A 17,243-nucleotide genomic window follows, 5' to 3' on the forward strand; every position below is an offset into this window, starting at 1 on the left:
TTGTTGTTGTCCTGGAAGAAGTCTTTGTAGTCACGAGATAGGTGACTCCTCCTATGGACTGTAGTGCGCATGGGCATCGACTCCATCTTCAGATTTTTTTCCGCCATTTGGTTCGGATGTGTTAGTCATGCTCCCTGTCGAGTTTGTTACCGATCGACCTTTCGACGCGCCATCCTTAACCCTATCGTCAGTATCGTTTTTCGATCGCGATCCCTCTTCGACGCGCATCGTTTAAAACCTACATTTTGATTCCGGTTGTCTAAGTGGGCTGTCGGGCCCTCCTGCGCCATCAGGCCCTTGGCCGATGGAAAGGATACCTTTCAAAAAGTGCCCTCAGTGTGGACACAAATTCCCCCACACTGATCTGCACCAAGTCTGCAACCTCTGTTTGTCGCCACAACACGAAAGTCGACACTGCCAGGCCTGCATCTCCATCAAGTCGAAGAAAACCATCAGAGATCGACGGGCTCGAAGGGCCATGGCTCAAGCTTCAGCGCCTCCAGTCGATATCGTCCCAGAGACTCCATATCAACAGGAGTCGGAAGACACCAAAGGCAGCTGGTCATCGACTCTCAAGCCGAAGACCCCGATTCCGAAGATGATCTGCAGGCAGATGACGATGCAGACGATGACCGCATTCAGGCAGGTCAACGGGTCGGAAGTACAGACGTCGACTCTACTGACCCCTCGCACCTTTCCATGTCGGACAAGGCTATGGTAACACCTTCACCCTCGGGCCTAGGTGGATGCCATTCTCACACTTCTGTTGCCCCGTCTTCTGGCCCGACAAAGAAGACGAAACTAAAGCCTTCAGGTGACTCTGGATCGAGTCAACCTTCCCTCCACTCCGACCACATTCCGGTCCCGAAATAACTCCCACTGAAGGTGTCGGAACCTAGCCACCCGGCACCGAAAAAATCTTTGGAACCCAAGCCCCTACCGAAAAAACACTCTGAACTGAAGCAGCCGGTACAGAGAAACATTTCGGACCCGAAGCAACCGGAACCAAGGAAACATCGTGATCCGAAACAACCGGGGCCGAAAAAACATCCGAAACCTATACAACCGGTACCGAAGAAATATTTGGAACTTAAACCTTTCGAACCGAAAAAAGATTCCGGTCCCCAACCAAAGAAAGGTTCCTAGCAAAAGGAGCTAAAAACACCTCCCAAATCTAAACCAGACAAACGCTCGGATCCGAAAAAGTCTGTTCCCAAAAAGGACACTGCTGGTGAAGAACTTTTTAAGCCGGACCCATTGCCAAAGGCTCTTCTACAAAACCCCAAAACAGGTCAAATACTGCAGCCTAAGAAGAGTAAACTGGCCCCTCCAGCTCCTCAGAAGAAAAATGCCCAAACTTATTCCATAAGGGACATCTCACCACCTCCATTTGTGCCAGAGCCTGACATTTCTACTATAAATTCCCCATTACCCCAAAACACTCCACCTTTATATGACGATGACGATTTTGGGGACGGGAATAATGAACCATTCGAAGACCCCAGGGACCTTAGTTCACCATCTCAGGACCCCTCGGAAGACTATGAAGCACCAGGTGCACCTGATGTGCCTCAGGAGGACATTTATCCCTCTAAACCATCCCCTCCAGACGACACCATAGTATTACACAGGGCTGCTCAGTTTCATGGGGTAGATATGCACACTGACCCCGTAGTTGACTTCCTTATGGACACAATCACATCTTCGCAAAGGTCCACAATAACACTACCTATGCTCAAGGGGGTCATCAAACACGCCCCAGAGGTCTTGAAAGACCCTGTGAGAGCCAGAGTTATCAATCCTAGGATTGAGAAAAAATATAAGCCTGCCCCTTCTGACCCAGCTTATATTAAAGGCCAGCTCCCGCTAGACTCATTAGTTGTTTCTAATGCTCGAGAGCCAACTCACAAACATCAGGGGATGCCCCACCCCCTGATAAAGAGTCTAAATTATTGGATGCCTCAGGTAAGTGGATGGCATCCCAAGCGGCTGTTTGAAGGATTGCCAATACACAGGCATTACTGTCAAGGTATAATGGGGCTCATTATGATGAGCTGGAGACCCTATTAGAACATCTCCCTGATAAGTATAAAACCAGGACTAATGACCTAATCCAAGAAGGTAACATTATCAAAAACACCTCCATTTGCTGTGCTCTAGATGTTGCAGACACAGCCTCTAGGGCAATAAATACTAGTCTGCTCTTATGTAGACATGCATGGCTGCGTATCTCCGGACATAAACCAGAGGTGCAAAACACTATGTTCGAGGCATATGAGCTGCAGATTACACACTTTTGCATAGATCGCCATCTGGTGTTGGGTCCGGATGTTTGCAGTTTGTTTTTCCTCTTGGAAAGTCTTTGGAAGTCACGAGGTTGGTGACTCCTCCCTTGGTTCTTATTGCGCATGGGCTTCGGCTCCATCCTCAGATTGTTTTTTTTCCGCCATCGGGCTCGGATGTAATACTTTGCGCTCCGGTTCCGAACATTCCAGTTCGACTATCGAATCGGAATCCTCGCTCTCCGCGGTATTTAGATACTGATCTCCTCAATCACCTTCTTCGACGCACCTTCGATTCCAGGCTCCGGTCCCGGCTGATGGAAAGAACTCCATTCAAGAAGTGCCCTCGATGTGGGTCCAAATTCCCCCCCCACCAATCTTCATGAGGTGTGCAACCTCTGCTTCTCCCTGGAACACGAGGCTCGAGACTGTCCCGCCTGCAAGTCTTTTAGATCCAAAAAGACTATTTGAGACCGACGGGCCAGACGGAAAATGGCGCACTCCTCGACTTCCGTTCCAGTCAACATCTTCGGGGATGACGTCGAAGCTCCGGGACACCAGCACACCGAAGAGGACCTCGTCAGTGCTTCCGGAGCCGACGACTCTGATGTGGAGGACATCACCCCGGCGCAGAGGGTCGTGAGTAAAATATCCCCTCCCACACCCGCGCCGACACCCAAAAAGGCTTTGGTCACGCCTTCGGGCCTAGGCAAGACCAGAGACACTGCTTCGAACACCCCAACTTTGGGCCCGGTGACGAAGCCAAGTAAGCATTCCGGCGGCTCGGCCTCGAGCCAGCCTGCCAGCGGTGCCGAAAAACACCATTCGGCACCGAAGAAAAGATCGGCCTCTACCTCGACACCGAGCTCCACACCAAAGCCCTCGGTGTCGAAACCCAGCCTCTCTGTGCCGACTAAACATCATAAGGCCCTCGGCACCGACACTCCCGTGCCAAAGCCTGTCTCGGCACCGAACAAAAAATCGGAGGTTCCCAAAAAGCACGGCACAGACAAGCCTAAGAAGCCGTCGGCCCCGAAAACATCGGCGCCGACCGAACAACCAATGTCGCAAGAACTTTTTACTCCTAAATCTTTGCAAAAGACACTTACCAAGGATCCCAAAACTGGACATTTGGCACTGTCTTTGGCACGGTCTTCTAAAAAGAGACATTTGGACAAACCAGCTCCACCGCCAGAGAGGAAGGACTGTGCTACCTCCCCTTTCAGAGTGCCTTCCCCGCCTCTTCCACCTCCTCCACCCTCTCCCCCTCCACCCCCTCCACCCCTGCCTCATCGCTCTCCGACCCCGTCTCCAGACCATGATGATCAGGGGGACCCATACTACGACCCAGCAGATGTGCCACAAGACCCCACCCCTACAGGATCCCCAGACCCCTGGGATGATTATAATAATCCAGACATTCCAGATGTCCCACAAGATGACCTATATCCAACCAGGCCATCGCCACCTGAAGACTCACTAGGTTTTCACCACCTACCTCAGAGGGCGGCACATTATCACGGGGTAGAGCTACACACTGACCCAGTAGAGGAAGATTTCCTCCTAGATACCTTTGATACAGCACATAGGTCTACTGCTATACTACCTATGCTCAAAGGGGTAATAAAACATGCGCCAGAGGTTTTTAAAGACCCAGTCAGGGCTAGGGTCCTAAACCCACGCATAGAAAAAAGTATAAAGCTGCCCCTACAGATCCTGCCTACATCAAAGGGCCAGCGCCACTGGATTCCCTAGTGATATCCACCGCAAGAAAAAGATCATTCCCAGGCGTCAGGCGAAGCACCACCACCTGACAAGGAATCAAAGCTCCTGGACGCATCAGGAAAACGCACTGCGTCACAGGCAGCTAATATATGGCGTATCGCCAACACTCAAGCGCTATTGGCCAGATACGACAGAGCGCATTATGATGAACTGGAAACCATCATGCACCATCTCCCTGAAAAATATAAAAATGGGGCCAATGAATTAATCCAAGAGGGTAAGACCATAACCAATACCTCTATACGCTGTGTCTTAGACGCAGCAGACACCGCTTCCAGGGCCATTAACACCAGTGTCCTACTCCGTCGACACGCTTGGCTGAGAGTGTCAGGCTTTAAACCCGAGGTACAAGCCTCCATATTAAACCACCCATTCGATCAGGAACATTTATTCGGTCCAAAGATAGATGAGGCCCTCGAAGATTAAAAAAGATACAGATACGGTGAAGTCTATGGGAGCCCTACAGTCACACCCTCCTAGACGCTCCTTTCGCCGCTCTTCCTTTCGGGGCACGGGCAGAGGCTATTCCTCAGATAGCGCATCCACGTCCTACAAATCCCCTCCTCAGTCCACCTTCACAAAAGGTTACCAAAGAGGCGGCTATAGAGGAAATAACAAAGGCAGAGGCAAAACAAATGCCGCCCGCTCTGCCACACCGCCTACCCAATGACTTCCCCTGCTCCCCCCAGACCATCCCACTCCGGTCGGGGGCAGACTACAAAATTTCCTTCATGTCTGGGAGTCCATCACATCAGACAAGTGCGTGACCCAAATTATTCGTTCAGGGTACTGCCTGGAACTCACATTTCCCCCCCCCCCCCCCAACATTCCACCCAGGCAACGCCCAATGTCACAAGAACATTCCACGTTACTAAAACAGGAGGTGATCTCCCTCCTGCAAAAACACGCAATAGAACAGGTCCCCAACCATCAGCAAAATGTAGGAGTCTACTCCCTATATTTTCTGATACCAAAAAGAGACGAGACTCTACGACGTATCTTATATCTCCGGCCTCTAAACACATACATACATTCAGACCATTTTCACATGGTAACACTTCAGCAGGTACTTCCGCTCCTCTCTCAGAACGACTTTCTCACCACACTGGACTTGAAAGACGCGTACTTTCACATTCCGGTACATCATGCCCACAGAAAGTACCTCAGATTCGTAGTGGACGGGCAACACTACCAGTTAAAGGTGCTCCCATTCGGGGTCACAACAGCACCACCACGGGTATTTACCAAGTGCCTAGCGGTAGTGGCGGCACACCTCAGAAGACAGCACATTCACGTCTTCCCGAATCTGGACGACTGGCTGATAAAAGCCACGTCCTACAACCAATGTGTACACCACACCGCCACTACAATCCAACTACTTCACCAACTAGGCTTCACGGTGAACCACCAAAAGTCCCAGCTAACACCATCCCACATAAAGCAATACCTTGGTGCCACCATAGACACATCAAAAGCCATTGCCTACCCCAATCCGTCGAGGATCGCAAGCATTCAGGGTTTGCGTCAAAAATTCATACTTCAACACTCCCTCCCAGCAAAAGTGTTTATGCAACTGATAGGGATGATGGCCTCTTGCATTTTTATAGTGCCTCATGCAAGACTCCTGATGAGTCCACTCCAAGAGTGCTTAGCGCGCCAATGGAACCTGGCCCAGGGGCAACTGACAGATCTGGTGTTGGTTGACGGTCGCACCCATCGCTCTCTGCAGTGGTGGAACACCACAAATCTTTCCAGAGGTCGACCGTTCCTGGACCCGGTTCCACAAATAATCCTGACAACGGACGCATCGCTCTCCGGCTGGGGAGCTCATCTACTACACCTCACAGTGCAGGGCACATGGACGCCGCAACAAAAGTTACTCAACATCAATCATCTGGAGCTACTGGCAATCTTTCTAGCCCTAAAATCCTTTCACACTCAGATTTTAGGCAAGGCAGTCCTTATCCGCACGGACGACATGACCGCCATGTACTACATCCAAAAACAAGGCGGCACACACACTCCACAGCTCTCCTAGCACAGAGCATATGGAGATAGGTAATTCCACACAAAATCTTTCTCCTAGCCCAACATGTCACAGGAGTCCAGAACACCATGGCAGATCTGCTCAGCAGACAGACGCAGCAGATCCACGAGTGGGAACTTCACCCGCAAGTTCTTCACCCGTTCTTTCAAATGTGGGGGCATCCACAAATAGACCTATTCGCCACCCACGAAAACAAAAAATGCCCAAGCTTCGCCGCCAGATACCCACACCCATTGTCCAAAGGCAATGCGATATGGATGAACTGGTCAGGCAAATTTGCATACGCCTTTCCACCTCTCCCACTAATTCCATTAGTGGTGCGAAAGCTACAGCAGCACTCCCTCACACTCATTCTAGTAGCTCCAATGTGGGCCAGACAACCGTGGTACACCACGTTGCTGGAACTCTCAGTAGTGCCACACCAAAAATTACACCTCACCATGCCTCCTAACCCAGAACCATGAGATATCAGACACCCGGACCCAGCTCAGCTCAACCTTGCGATCTGGCTCCTGAAATCTTAGAGTTCGGATATCTTAACCTTCCCCCCCGACTGTATGAATGTTATCAGAGAAGCTAGACGTCCTACCTCTAGAGCCTGCTACGCTGCCAAGTGGAAAAGATTTGTTGTTTATTGCCATAACACAACCAACCCTCTAGACGCATCCATACAGCACATCATGTGCTACTTACTACACCTACAAAGATGTAACCTAGCATATACACCCATTCGGCTACACCTCGCAGCAATTGCCGCTTACCTACAGAACAGGCAGCACCTATCACTTTTCAGAGTGCCTGCCATTAAAGCCTTCATGGAAGGCCTCAAACAAATAATTCCCCCCAGAGTGCCACCCTCACTTGTGTTGAACTTAAATATAGTGCTCACAAGGCTAATGGGACCGCCTTTTGAACCCTTGCATAAATGCGAACTGCAATTCCTCACATGGAAAACAGCATTCCTGGTAGCCATCACCTCCCTTAGAAGGGTCAGTGAAATACAAGCACTTACTATACAAGAACCTTTTCTCCAAATGCACCCGAACAAGGTTGTCCTCCGTACCAACCCAAAATTCCTACCCAAAGTCATCTCACCCTTTCATCTAAACCAATCGGTAGAATTACCGTTTTTTTTCTCGCAACCTCAAACTGTTGCAGAAAGGGCTCTACACACACTGGATGTTAAAAGGGCCTTACTTTACTACATCCAGAGAACACAAACTTTCAAAAAGACAAAGCAACTGTTTCTCTTTCTCTCCACCTCATAAAGGCAACCCCATCTCTAAATCAGGGATAGCTAGGTGGATTGTAAAATGCATACAGATTTGCTACCACAAAGCAAAACGCACGCTATCTGTTCCCCCTAAAGCCCACTCTACAAGAAAGATAGGGGCTTCTATGGCTTTTCTAGGGAACATCCCATTAGATGATATCTGCAAGGCAGCTACATGGTCAACACCGCCCACTTTCACTAAACATTACTGTGTAGATGTGCAAACCAAGCAACAAGCTAGTGTGGGCCAGGCTGTACTGAAAACACTATTTCAATCACTGCAACAGATACCGGTGGTCGCCGCTAAGGTTGGGAACAGGTATAACCATGCGCTCTATAAATAAATAAATAAATATAGTCTATGCAAAAGTGTGTAATCTGCAGCTCGTATGCCTCGAACGGAATATGCTACTTACCAGTATGCATCTGTTCTTGGCATGTAGAGCTGCAGATCTACACACGCCCACCCGCCTCCCCGGCTACCTGTATCTGTTCCGGTCTATCTTATTTAGATACAACACACATGGGTTTCTTCACTGTTATTACTACGCTCCATCATTCCCTGCTGGCGAAACTATCTGAGGATGGAGCCGAAGCCCATGCGCAATACGAACCAAGGGAGGAGTCACCAACCTCGTGACTTCCAAAGACTTTCCAAGAGGAAAAACAAACTGCAAACATCCGGGCCCAACACCAGATGGAGATCTATGCAAACGTGTGTAGATCTGCAGCTCTACATGCCAAGAACAGATGCATACTGGTAAGTAGCATATTCCTTTAAATCAGCCTTTCGATCAACAGCATTTGTTTGACCCCTGTGTCGATTCATCTTTAGAAAAGATGAAGAAAGACACTGATACCTCCAAGTCAATGGGGGCCTTGCAAACCCAAACTGTGAGAGGGTCTTTCCGTCGCTCCTCTTACAGAGGCGCGGCCAAGAATTTCCACACTGACAACTCCTCCTTCTTTCAAAACTCTCACCCAGTCCTCACCCAGCAGAGGATATTACAGAGGAGGCTATCGAGGCAATAATACCAAAGGTAGAGGCACCAGCACTCGTACTGCCTCCACTTCCAAACAGTGACTTCCCTCCCCTTCCTCCAGACTATTCCACTCCAGTCGGGGGGGGGGGGGGAGATTATCACAGTTCCTACCTGTCTGGAACTCCATCACAACAGACAGGTGGGTAAAACGAATAATTCATTCAGGTTATTGTCTGGAGCTCACTTCAACTCCTCCACACATACCACCCAGACAGCATCCTGTGTCACAAGAACATGTCGCACTACTAAAGCAAGAGGTAGATGCTCTTCTACAAAAGCATGCAATAGAACCAGTTCCACTGCATCACCAAAATACAGGGGTTTACTCGCTCCATTTCCTCATACCAAAGGACGGTTCTCTCAGGCCCATACTAGACCTCAGACCACTAAACCTTTATATTCATTCAGACCATTTCCATATGGTCACTCTGCAACAAGTCCTTCCTTTGTTGACACAAGGAGATTTCCTTACCACCTTAGATCTCAAGGACGCCTACTTCCACATTGCCATTCACCAAGCTCACAGGAACTATCTTCGGTTCGTGGTGGACGGTCCGCATTACCAGTTCAAAGTCCTCCCATTCGGAGTCACCACAGCCCCCCGAGTTTTTACAAAATGCCTCGCAGTAGTAGCGGCACAATTAAGGAGGCAGAACATTCATGTTTTCCCCTATCTGGACGACTGGCTAATAAAAGCCAAGTCATACCACCAGTGCACACAGCACACTTACCAAACTATTCAGCTCTTACACAAACTCTGGTTTACCATAAACAAGACAGTCGCATCTCCAGCCGTCCCGTTGTCAACAGTATCTAGGTGCCACAATAGACACCTCCAAAGCACTTGCAACCCCCAATCCAATCAGGATAAACAGCATGCAAGCTCTTATACAAAGATTCCAACCACAGCACTCATTGCCAGCTCGAGTGTTCATGCAACTCATAGGAATGATGGCCTCTTGCATTTTCGTAGTACCACATGCAAGACTTCAGATGCGCCCCTTACAGGAATGCTTAGCACGCCGATGGAACCAAGCCCAGGGTCAGCTAACAAATCTGGTGGTGGTGGACAGTGACACATCACTCTCTGCAGTATTGGAACACCAAAAACCTTTTCAAAGGTCGACTGTTCCTGGACCCGCTTCCACAAGTAGTGCTAACCACAGACTCATTGCTCATCAGCTGGGGAGCCCATTTAACAGATCATACAGTACAAGGTAAGTGTACACCTCAACAAAAGCTACTCCTCATCAACCATCTGGCGTTACTAGCCATATTCCTAGCCCTAAAATCCTTCCAAAGGCATCTCTCAGGCAAGACTGTCTAAGTCCGGACGGACAACATGACAGCCATGTACTATCTACAAAAACGGGGGGGACGCACTCTTTACAGCTCTCACAGCTAGCGCAAAGCATATGGAGATGGGCCAATCCTCAAAATATTTTTCTCCTAGCAGAACATCTACCAGTTCACAATCAAGTTGCGGATCTGTTAAGTCGTCAGACAACAAATTCACGAGTGGGAACTGCATCCGCAAGTTCTTCCACCTTTCTTTCAAAGGTGGGGACATCCAGACATAAACCTGTTCGCCACACACCAGAACTCAAAATGCCCAAACTTCGCCGCCAGGTACCCACACCCATTATCCAAAGGCAATGTGATATGGATGAATTGGTCAGGCATCTTTGCATACGCTTTTCCGCCTCTCCCACTCATTTCATTAGTGGTACGCAAGATGCAGCAGCACTCGCTGACGCTCATCTTAATCGCACCAACTTGGGTAAGACAGCCGTGGTACACCACACTACTACAACTATCAGTGGTACCACATCAAAAACTACGCCTCTCTCCACACCTCTTAACACAGAACCATGGAGAGATCATGCATCCGGACCCCATGCGGCTGAACTTAGTCATTTGGCTCCTGAGCTCCTAGAATTTGGCTACCTAAACCTCCCACCTGATTGCATAGACGTCCCACTACTAGAGCCTGCTATGCAGCCAAATGGAAAAGATTTATCATTTACTTCAATAATATCAATCCACTAGATGTTTCCATCCAGCATATTATATGCTATTTACTACATCTTCACAGATGTCATTTAGCATATACATCCATCAGGTTACATCTAGCTGCTATAGCAGCGTACCTTCAAAACAGACAACATCTGTCGCTTTTCAGAGTTCAAGCCATCATGGAAGGCCTCAAAAGAATAATTCCTCCCAGGGTACCACCCTCACCAGTGTGGAATTTAAACATTGTTTTCACTAAACTTATGGGTCCTCCGTTCGAGCCCCTACACAAATGTGAACTACAATTTCTTACATGGAATGTCGCTTTTCTAGTGGCTATGACATCACTCAGGAGAGTAAGTGAGCTCCAGTCACTAACAATTGAAGAACCATTCTTACAAATACATCAAAATAGTGGTTCTAAGAACTAATCCAAAATTTCTACCAAAGGTCATTTCACCTTTCCACCTCAATCAATCTGTTGAGTTGCCAGTATTCTTATCACAACCTACAACAGCTGAAAGCTGAGAGCTGAAAGAGCTCTTCATACACTAGACCTTAGAAGAGCTCTTCTTTACTATATTGATAGGACAAAGTCCTTCCGTAAAACAAAACTTTTTGTGTCTTTCTCTCCGCCACACAATGGCAATCCCATTTCAAAAACAGGTATTGGAAGGTGGATTGTAAAATGCCTACAGATTTGCTAGCACAAAGCAAAACGTACTTTATCCATTCCCCCTAGGGCTCATTCCACCCGTAAAATAGGGGCATCCATGGCATTTTTAGGAAACATTCCACTAGATATTTGCAAAGCAGCTACATGGTCTACACCGCACACATTCACAAAACATTGTGTAGATGTGCAAGCAAAACAAGCTACTGTGGGCCAGGCTGTACTCAAAACACTATTTTAAACAACTGCAACAGATACTAGTGGTCGCCGCTAAGGGAGAGAACTGCTATGCAATCTATGCATAGTGTGTGATCTGCAGCTCATATGCCTCGAACGGAATATGCTACTTACCAGTTTGCATCTGTTCTTGGCATATAGAGCTGCAGAGTCACACACGCCCACCCACCTACCTTTATCTGTTCCAGTATTATCCTACTAGGATAGCCCATAAATGGACATCTTTCCTGTTCACACATAACTCCATCATTTCCCTTCATGGCGAAAAACAATCTGAAGATGAAGTCGATACCCATGCGCACTATAGTCCATAGGAGGAGTCGCCTATCTCGTGACTACAAAGACTTCTTCCAGGGCAACAACAAAGTGTAATCATCCGGGCCCACCACCAGATGGTGACCTATGCATTGTGTGTGACTCTGCAGCTCTACATGCCAAGAACAGATGCATACTGTTTAAGTAGCATATTCCTTACAGATTTTGATGGATATTTATTCCAGTCGTTGGGTGAAGTTTGTGGCCTGGAGCAGTGGGTCACGTTCATTCTCCAGATCAGACTGTTAGAGGTTTCATTATTTGTTCGATAACCGCCTGTTTCAGCAAGGGGTTTTGGTGGGTACAGCCTTTCTATATTTCCCTGATCTTTATTCAAGTCACAAGTTGTGATGCTTTTTTTGAAGGGTCTCCCATGCATGTCCCACTGCTCTCAGTGCAACCTGTTAATTGCTACTGTGAACTTGCACTTTCTTTTTGCTAAAAGTGCTATCACCCTTTTAAGTATGACAATACATCACTCTCCCTGTGCTCTGCGCACGGTCTCACACATCTGAAGGAGAGGGTTCACCGGCTCGACCCAGAAAACTTTTCAGCGTTTTGAGCTCACAAATGCGCACTAGGTGGATAACCAGCTTTCTATCAACTTAGCTGGTGCTAAGAAGGCCAAGACAGTCTAGAAACAAACCTAGTCCATGTGGCTCATCGTATGCATAAAGACATGTCCTGGCCAAAAAAGAGACTGCTGAGGGCCTTTGCGCCTATTCCACCAGAGCAAAGTGCCACCAAAACAGCTTTATTGGAAGGTATTCTGGTGTTGGATGTATGCCAGGCTGCTACATTAATTGAACTTATGTAAAAAAAACTTCAACAGACATGTGCTATTTGTAAGTCACCCCTACAGTAGGCCTTACAGCCCTAAGGTAGGGTGTGTTATATCGCATGTGAGGGCATATCCACATGAGCAGATATGCCCCTGTTCTGGTCAGTCTTATTGCTGCCAGTACAAGCGATCAGGGAAGCCATTTTAAAGTATGTGCTGGACACTGGTAAAAACGAGCTCTCCAGCTACATGAGGGCTTCTCTGAAAATAAGGATGTTTGGTATCAAACATCTCTAATCATAAACCCACACTTATTTCAGTGTTGGCTTTATTAATGCATTCACCCAGAAGGCACCTTAGCGATGCCCCCTGAAAACCTTCCGGCCACTGGTGTTGACTGACTGGTTTTTGCCAGCCTGCCGCTGGTTCAGCCCGACTGGCCATCCCATTCAAAACCTGCAGCATCTTTACACAAAGACCGATCCCCATAGACCAACATTGGCCACCCGATGCTTACTGCACCCGGCTGCCCCAGTGCCGCTCGGTGTGAGCTCATGGTGCTGTCTTGGACCTTGCCCCCTACTCACCTTAAGTCCTGGAGATTGGTCTCATAAGTCGTTGTACTCTACCTATGTGCCATCTTTATTGTTCCTCCCATAGGAAATATTGTGGCCTCTGAAAAATGCATGGTCGACTTCTTAAGTATTTTTCTTGTAAAACTTACTTACCGGATTGATTCTGGTGCCATATAAATATATAAAGATGTTATTTTCACAAATTGGTGTGGATCTCCTTATTGAGTGATGTGCATCATTTATTGACTCTTGTGTATTTGCAGATGTCTAGCACTCCTCTCTGAGAAGCCTAAGGCTGCTCGACCACACTAACCTCAAGAAGAGCACCTTAGTATTACTAGAGCAAGCCACTATTCACTCATAATGGAATACCTGGACTCTTTGCACAGTATACCTCATTTTGGTATACTATATAAAGACCCAGCTTCTTGCAGAAAGTATTCAACAAGTGCACTAGAGATGAACGCAAACAGCACCTAAAGAATCATTTCAGAGGAGGGGATTGCTCATTAACCTGGCCATTCCCCTGGGTGAACACACAGGCACTGCGCAATCAATTTTCTCCATCTTGGATTTTGTCATTGACTGGCACTGTGGGATTGTTAGCAGTAGGTCAAACAGGAACTATTAAAAAAGGGGATAAGGTTTCCCTACAGGAAATGTTACCTCATTGTTTAGGGTGTGGCCAGGAGTCTCCCTGACCCTCTAACTGGGGCCAGGCAGAAATGCTGTACCCACAGGCACCTCCTTAGAACACTTCTGGAACTAGAGAAGAGCACTGGAGGACTAGTCCTGCTGCCTCCTGTACCCAGGGCAAAGAACTTGACTACAAGGGTCAGTTGACTGATTTCCTCTGTGGCTGCAGGAACACAAGCTGCAAAAAAAGTTTCCTGGAAATGCCCAGCTGACCAGTAGCACCTGGACAGGACTCTGCTCTTGGCCCTCTCTTACGGTCTGGAAGCCTCAAGTTTCCTCCTGCGGTGTTTGGGCATCAGAAAACGTTTCTTTCAGAGCTCTAGCTTAAGGGGCAGTTGGGGGGCATTATCCCACCAGCAGTACCACTGCATCCAATTGAATTTGTTTTGTCCTGGTGAGGGTTCCCAGCACCTTTATTAAATCTTTAAATATTCAGGTTTCCCTTTATTGGCTGTTTGGCATTTCTTTTTTTTCCTCATAAAAATGTCCTATTGATTTTGGAATCTGCTTGGTTTTTTTTTTCTTTGTATGCACTGCTTAAATACTTTACACGTTGCCTTTGATTTAAGCCTGACTGCTTCCTATCATGTTACCAGGGATTGAGCACAGGTTTATTTAATGTGTGTAGCATCTAGCAGTTGGGGGCCCTTATCTTTTGAGATGGACACTTGTCCACCCCAGACAATCCACTTTTCTACAGTATATCAAAATGTGTAGCCCTTTCTAAGAACACAGGTGCTGTAAGTCATGAAAGTATTTTTAATTAAAATATCTTCACCTGTTTCCCCTCAAGTAGTTAATTTGTAAACAAAAACTGGAAAAGTGTTATAATATTAAATGGGTTTTATTATCACTATAGATACCTTACCTATGAACATGGTGCATAAACAAATTGCCTTACTTGGGTGCCTTTTTGACCACGGCTGTTTTAAGATGCCCTGACAGTTCATCATTGGAGTGCTGTTTCAGTCCTCTTAAAGAGGGAAATAGTTTTGAGTGTTTGTATGAATTAGACAAAAATGTAAATACATGATCTGTATTTTGTAGGACTGCTATTGGGTATTGATGATGGCTTCGAACAAAACTTGTGTCTTTTGTGTGATGGGATACAGCACCCCTTGATTGCCACCCCTTTTGAAATATAAAACCTTCCCTGTCAGTGTTTTGGTGGTTACAGTTTCTATCTTCCATTGCAGAGTCTTCTGAGGAAGAATCCGATGATGAAATGGTTGCAGAGAAAGATTCTGATGTAAGTATTGATGGAAATTAGACTTTCACACACACTTGTCCTCATGCTCACGTGTACCCTGTTATTGAAAATGTTTTAACTTGCACTGTGCTGTATTTCATATTAGGACAACTGGGAGGAGGAAGAGGATGATGCGGAACACGAAGATCGATCTGACAATGATGAAGACATGCATATTGACAAAGGAATCAATGGGGATTCTGATCCAGACCCAGGAAATGAAAGTGAAGAAGAGTAACAAAGGTCGTCTTTTCCTTTGTGTAGTGGAAGAAATGGAGGACCCCAGCTTATGGAACAATTAGTCAAAACCTACTCAGCGCTGACCTGAGCCCAACATTTCTACAGGAGGGATTCTTGGAATACTCCGTTCTATCTTGGTATCCAGACTGTTTGTCCATGCTGGCCTTTTTCCTCTCCTCTTGCCCTGGTATTCTATGCCACAAACAAGTAATGTTAATTTGACCTGTGGTCAAACTAAATTCCATTTGGTGGAAACAATTTGTAGGTAGAATAAATAACTTACCACTGCTACAATGGGAGAAAGTTTTGAATCACACTTAACTGGGTGTTGGCAAATTTTCTGAAAAGACAAATCAGCCAAATGGTGTTTATACAGTTCGCTTCACGTAGCAGTTACAAATGGTCATTCTGCTTTTCTCCTCTTAAATATTTTCGTAATATTTGAAATCACTATCCATTTGTTTTCTGCATTGTGCTCATTTACGATCCAGGCTTATTGTTCTTTGAACTGGAAGACCTGGGCTGTTTCCTTTTTAATCAGACTCCAATTTTTATATTTATGTACAAATTAAGGTATTTTGCTTTTTTGTCATTCGAAAAATAAAATTATCAGCGAATCCGTTATTTTTTTTTTTAATGTAACTGAGCCTGTATATAAATACAGTAAGTTTAAAGATGGCCAAAAGATACCGGTTTTGAGTTTAAGGTGAATTTCTGCTTGTGAATATATATAATGCGAAAATATGCATAATACTGTGGACTCTATTTTTTTTTTTTAATCAGTGGGTGGCCGTCAGGATTACAATTTGCTCATCTGATGAAGCTGAGGCAGTATGGACACATTTTTTAAAAGCAAGCTACAGGAAGCTTGAACCAGACAGCCACCGTTATAATGTACAGTATATTTGTCTATAAATGGGGGTGTTTATGGCAACTAATTAGCACCTTCTTTGTAAAGTGAATAAATATAATTCTCCTTTAACATATTATGCTGTGGTATATTTCAGATTGTTGAATGATAGATGCTTTTGGAAGTTGTCTATATATAGTGCATGTGTTTTTCTAGGGTCTTTTTCCAGACTCGAGGAATGTTATTTCAGATGACCAGAGCATATACATCTTACAATATTTTTGGGTGCGGGCATGGTTCTACATTGTGCTTCATGCCTTTATTCTGCTTGAGTGCATCTTTTCTCTGTGCCCCTTTCAGAGTATGTTGGAACTCCGTCAGGCACACACTTTTCCGGAAATCAGCATTTTCATAACGGTCTGTTACATCGTATTCCATGAGCTTGATCCATAGTTCTTTACCTTGGTTGCAAAAATGGATCAACTCCAATTTTTTTTATTGCAACATCGACTGAATTCTTTCTGCTGGACATAGGATCTTGTTTAGTCTAGAGCAGTGATACTCCAAGTACGGCCTTTACATGCCCTGCCTCCCCCCCCATGCTGTTTAGTTGCTGAGCACTCATATTTTTTTTTAAATGTTAAATAAACCAGCAAGCATTGATTAACCTGCAAATGAATGCTTGACTGTTTCATTTTTTTTAGGACACTTTACACAATCACTAACCCACTCAATACCCCCTACCACCACCCTCCTGGCATCAGTGCGGCCCTCGGTCATACCACAGACCATACTTTGCAGCCCCATGGCAAATGTTTGAGAGTACCCATGGTCTAGTGTCGGTCCTTCATTCTGTAAAAGCTGCCAATGCAGCTTACTAGTGTCCATGCCAGTGGTTCTCCTACTTATTGAATTTCACAGCTTTCTATGAAGTGCCTAATTTATGCATCAACACTCAATTAGAGAAGCAGCAAATTAAAACCCGCTGGAGCCAAGTGCTTGGGGGTCCTGTAATAGCCTGTTACTGGGAAAGATAAGATGGCCAGCATACGGAACGTTCAGCTAGGTCCCTCAAAATGGTCCGGTTGGCTGAAAGTAGTGTTCTGTAGTAGGGGATCTCTGTGTATAGTCATAATCTATGAATAATCCCCGCCCATGTGCGGGGACCCCGGAGCAATCAAAAA

At 46.4% G+C, this 17,243-nt stretch overlaps 1 protein-coding gene across 1 annotated transcript in view; it reads left to right on the forward strand.

Moving 5' to 3' along the window:
* The window catches only part of WDR43 (WD repeat domain 43), a 366,881-nt gene extending 350,688 nt beyond the window's left edge, over positions 1–16,193 (forward strand). The window contains exons 17-18 of the mRNA XM_085610376.1: positions 14,917–14,969; positions 15,076–16,193. Coding sequence (XP_085466502.1) covers positions 14,917–14,969; positions 15,076–15,207 — 185 coding nt within the window. The 3' untranslated portion in view covers positions 15,208–16,193. The remainder of the gene's footprint in view (positions 1–14,916; positions 14,970–15,075) is intronic.
* Positions 16,194–17,243: the final 1,050 nt, after the last annotated feature.

The sequence above is a fragment of the Triturus cristatus genome, chromosome 6, assembly GCF_964204655.1.
Source record: "Triturus cristatus chromosome 6, aTriCri1.1, whole genome shotgun sequence".
NCBI lineage: Eukaryota > Metazoa > Chordata > Amphibia > Caudata > Salamandridae > Triturus > Triturus cristatus.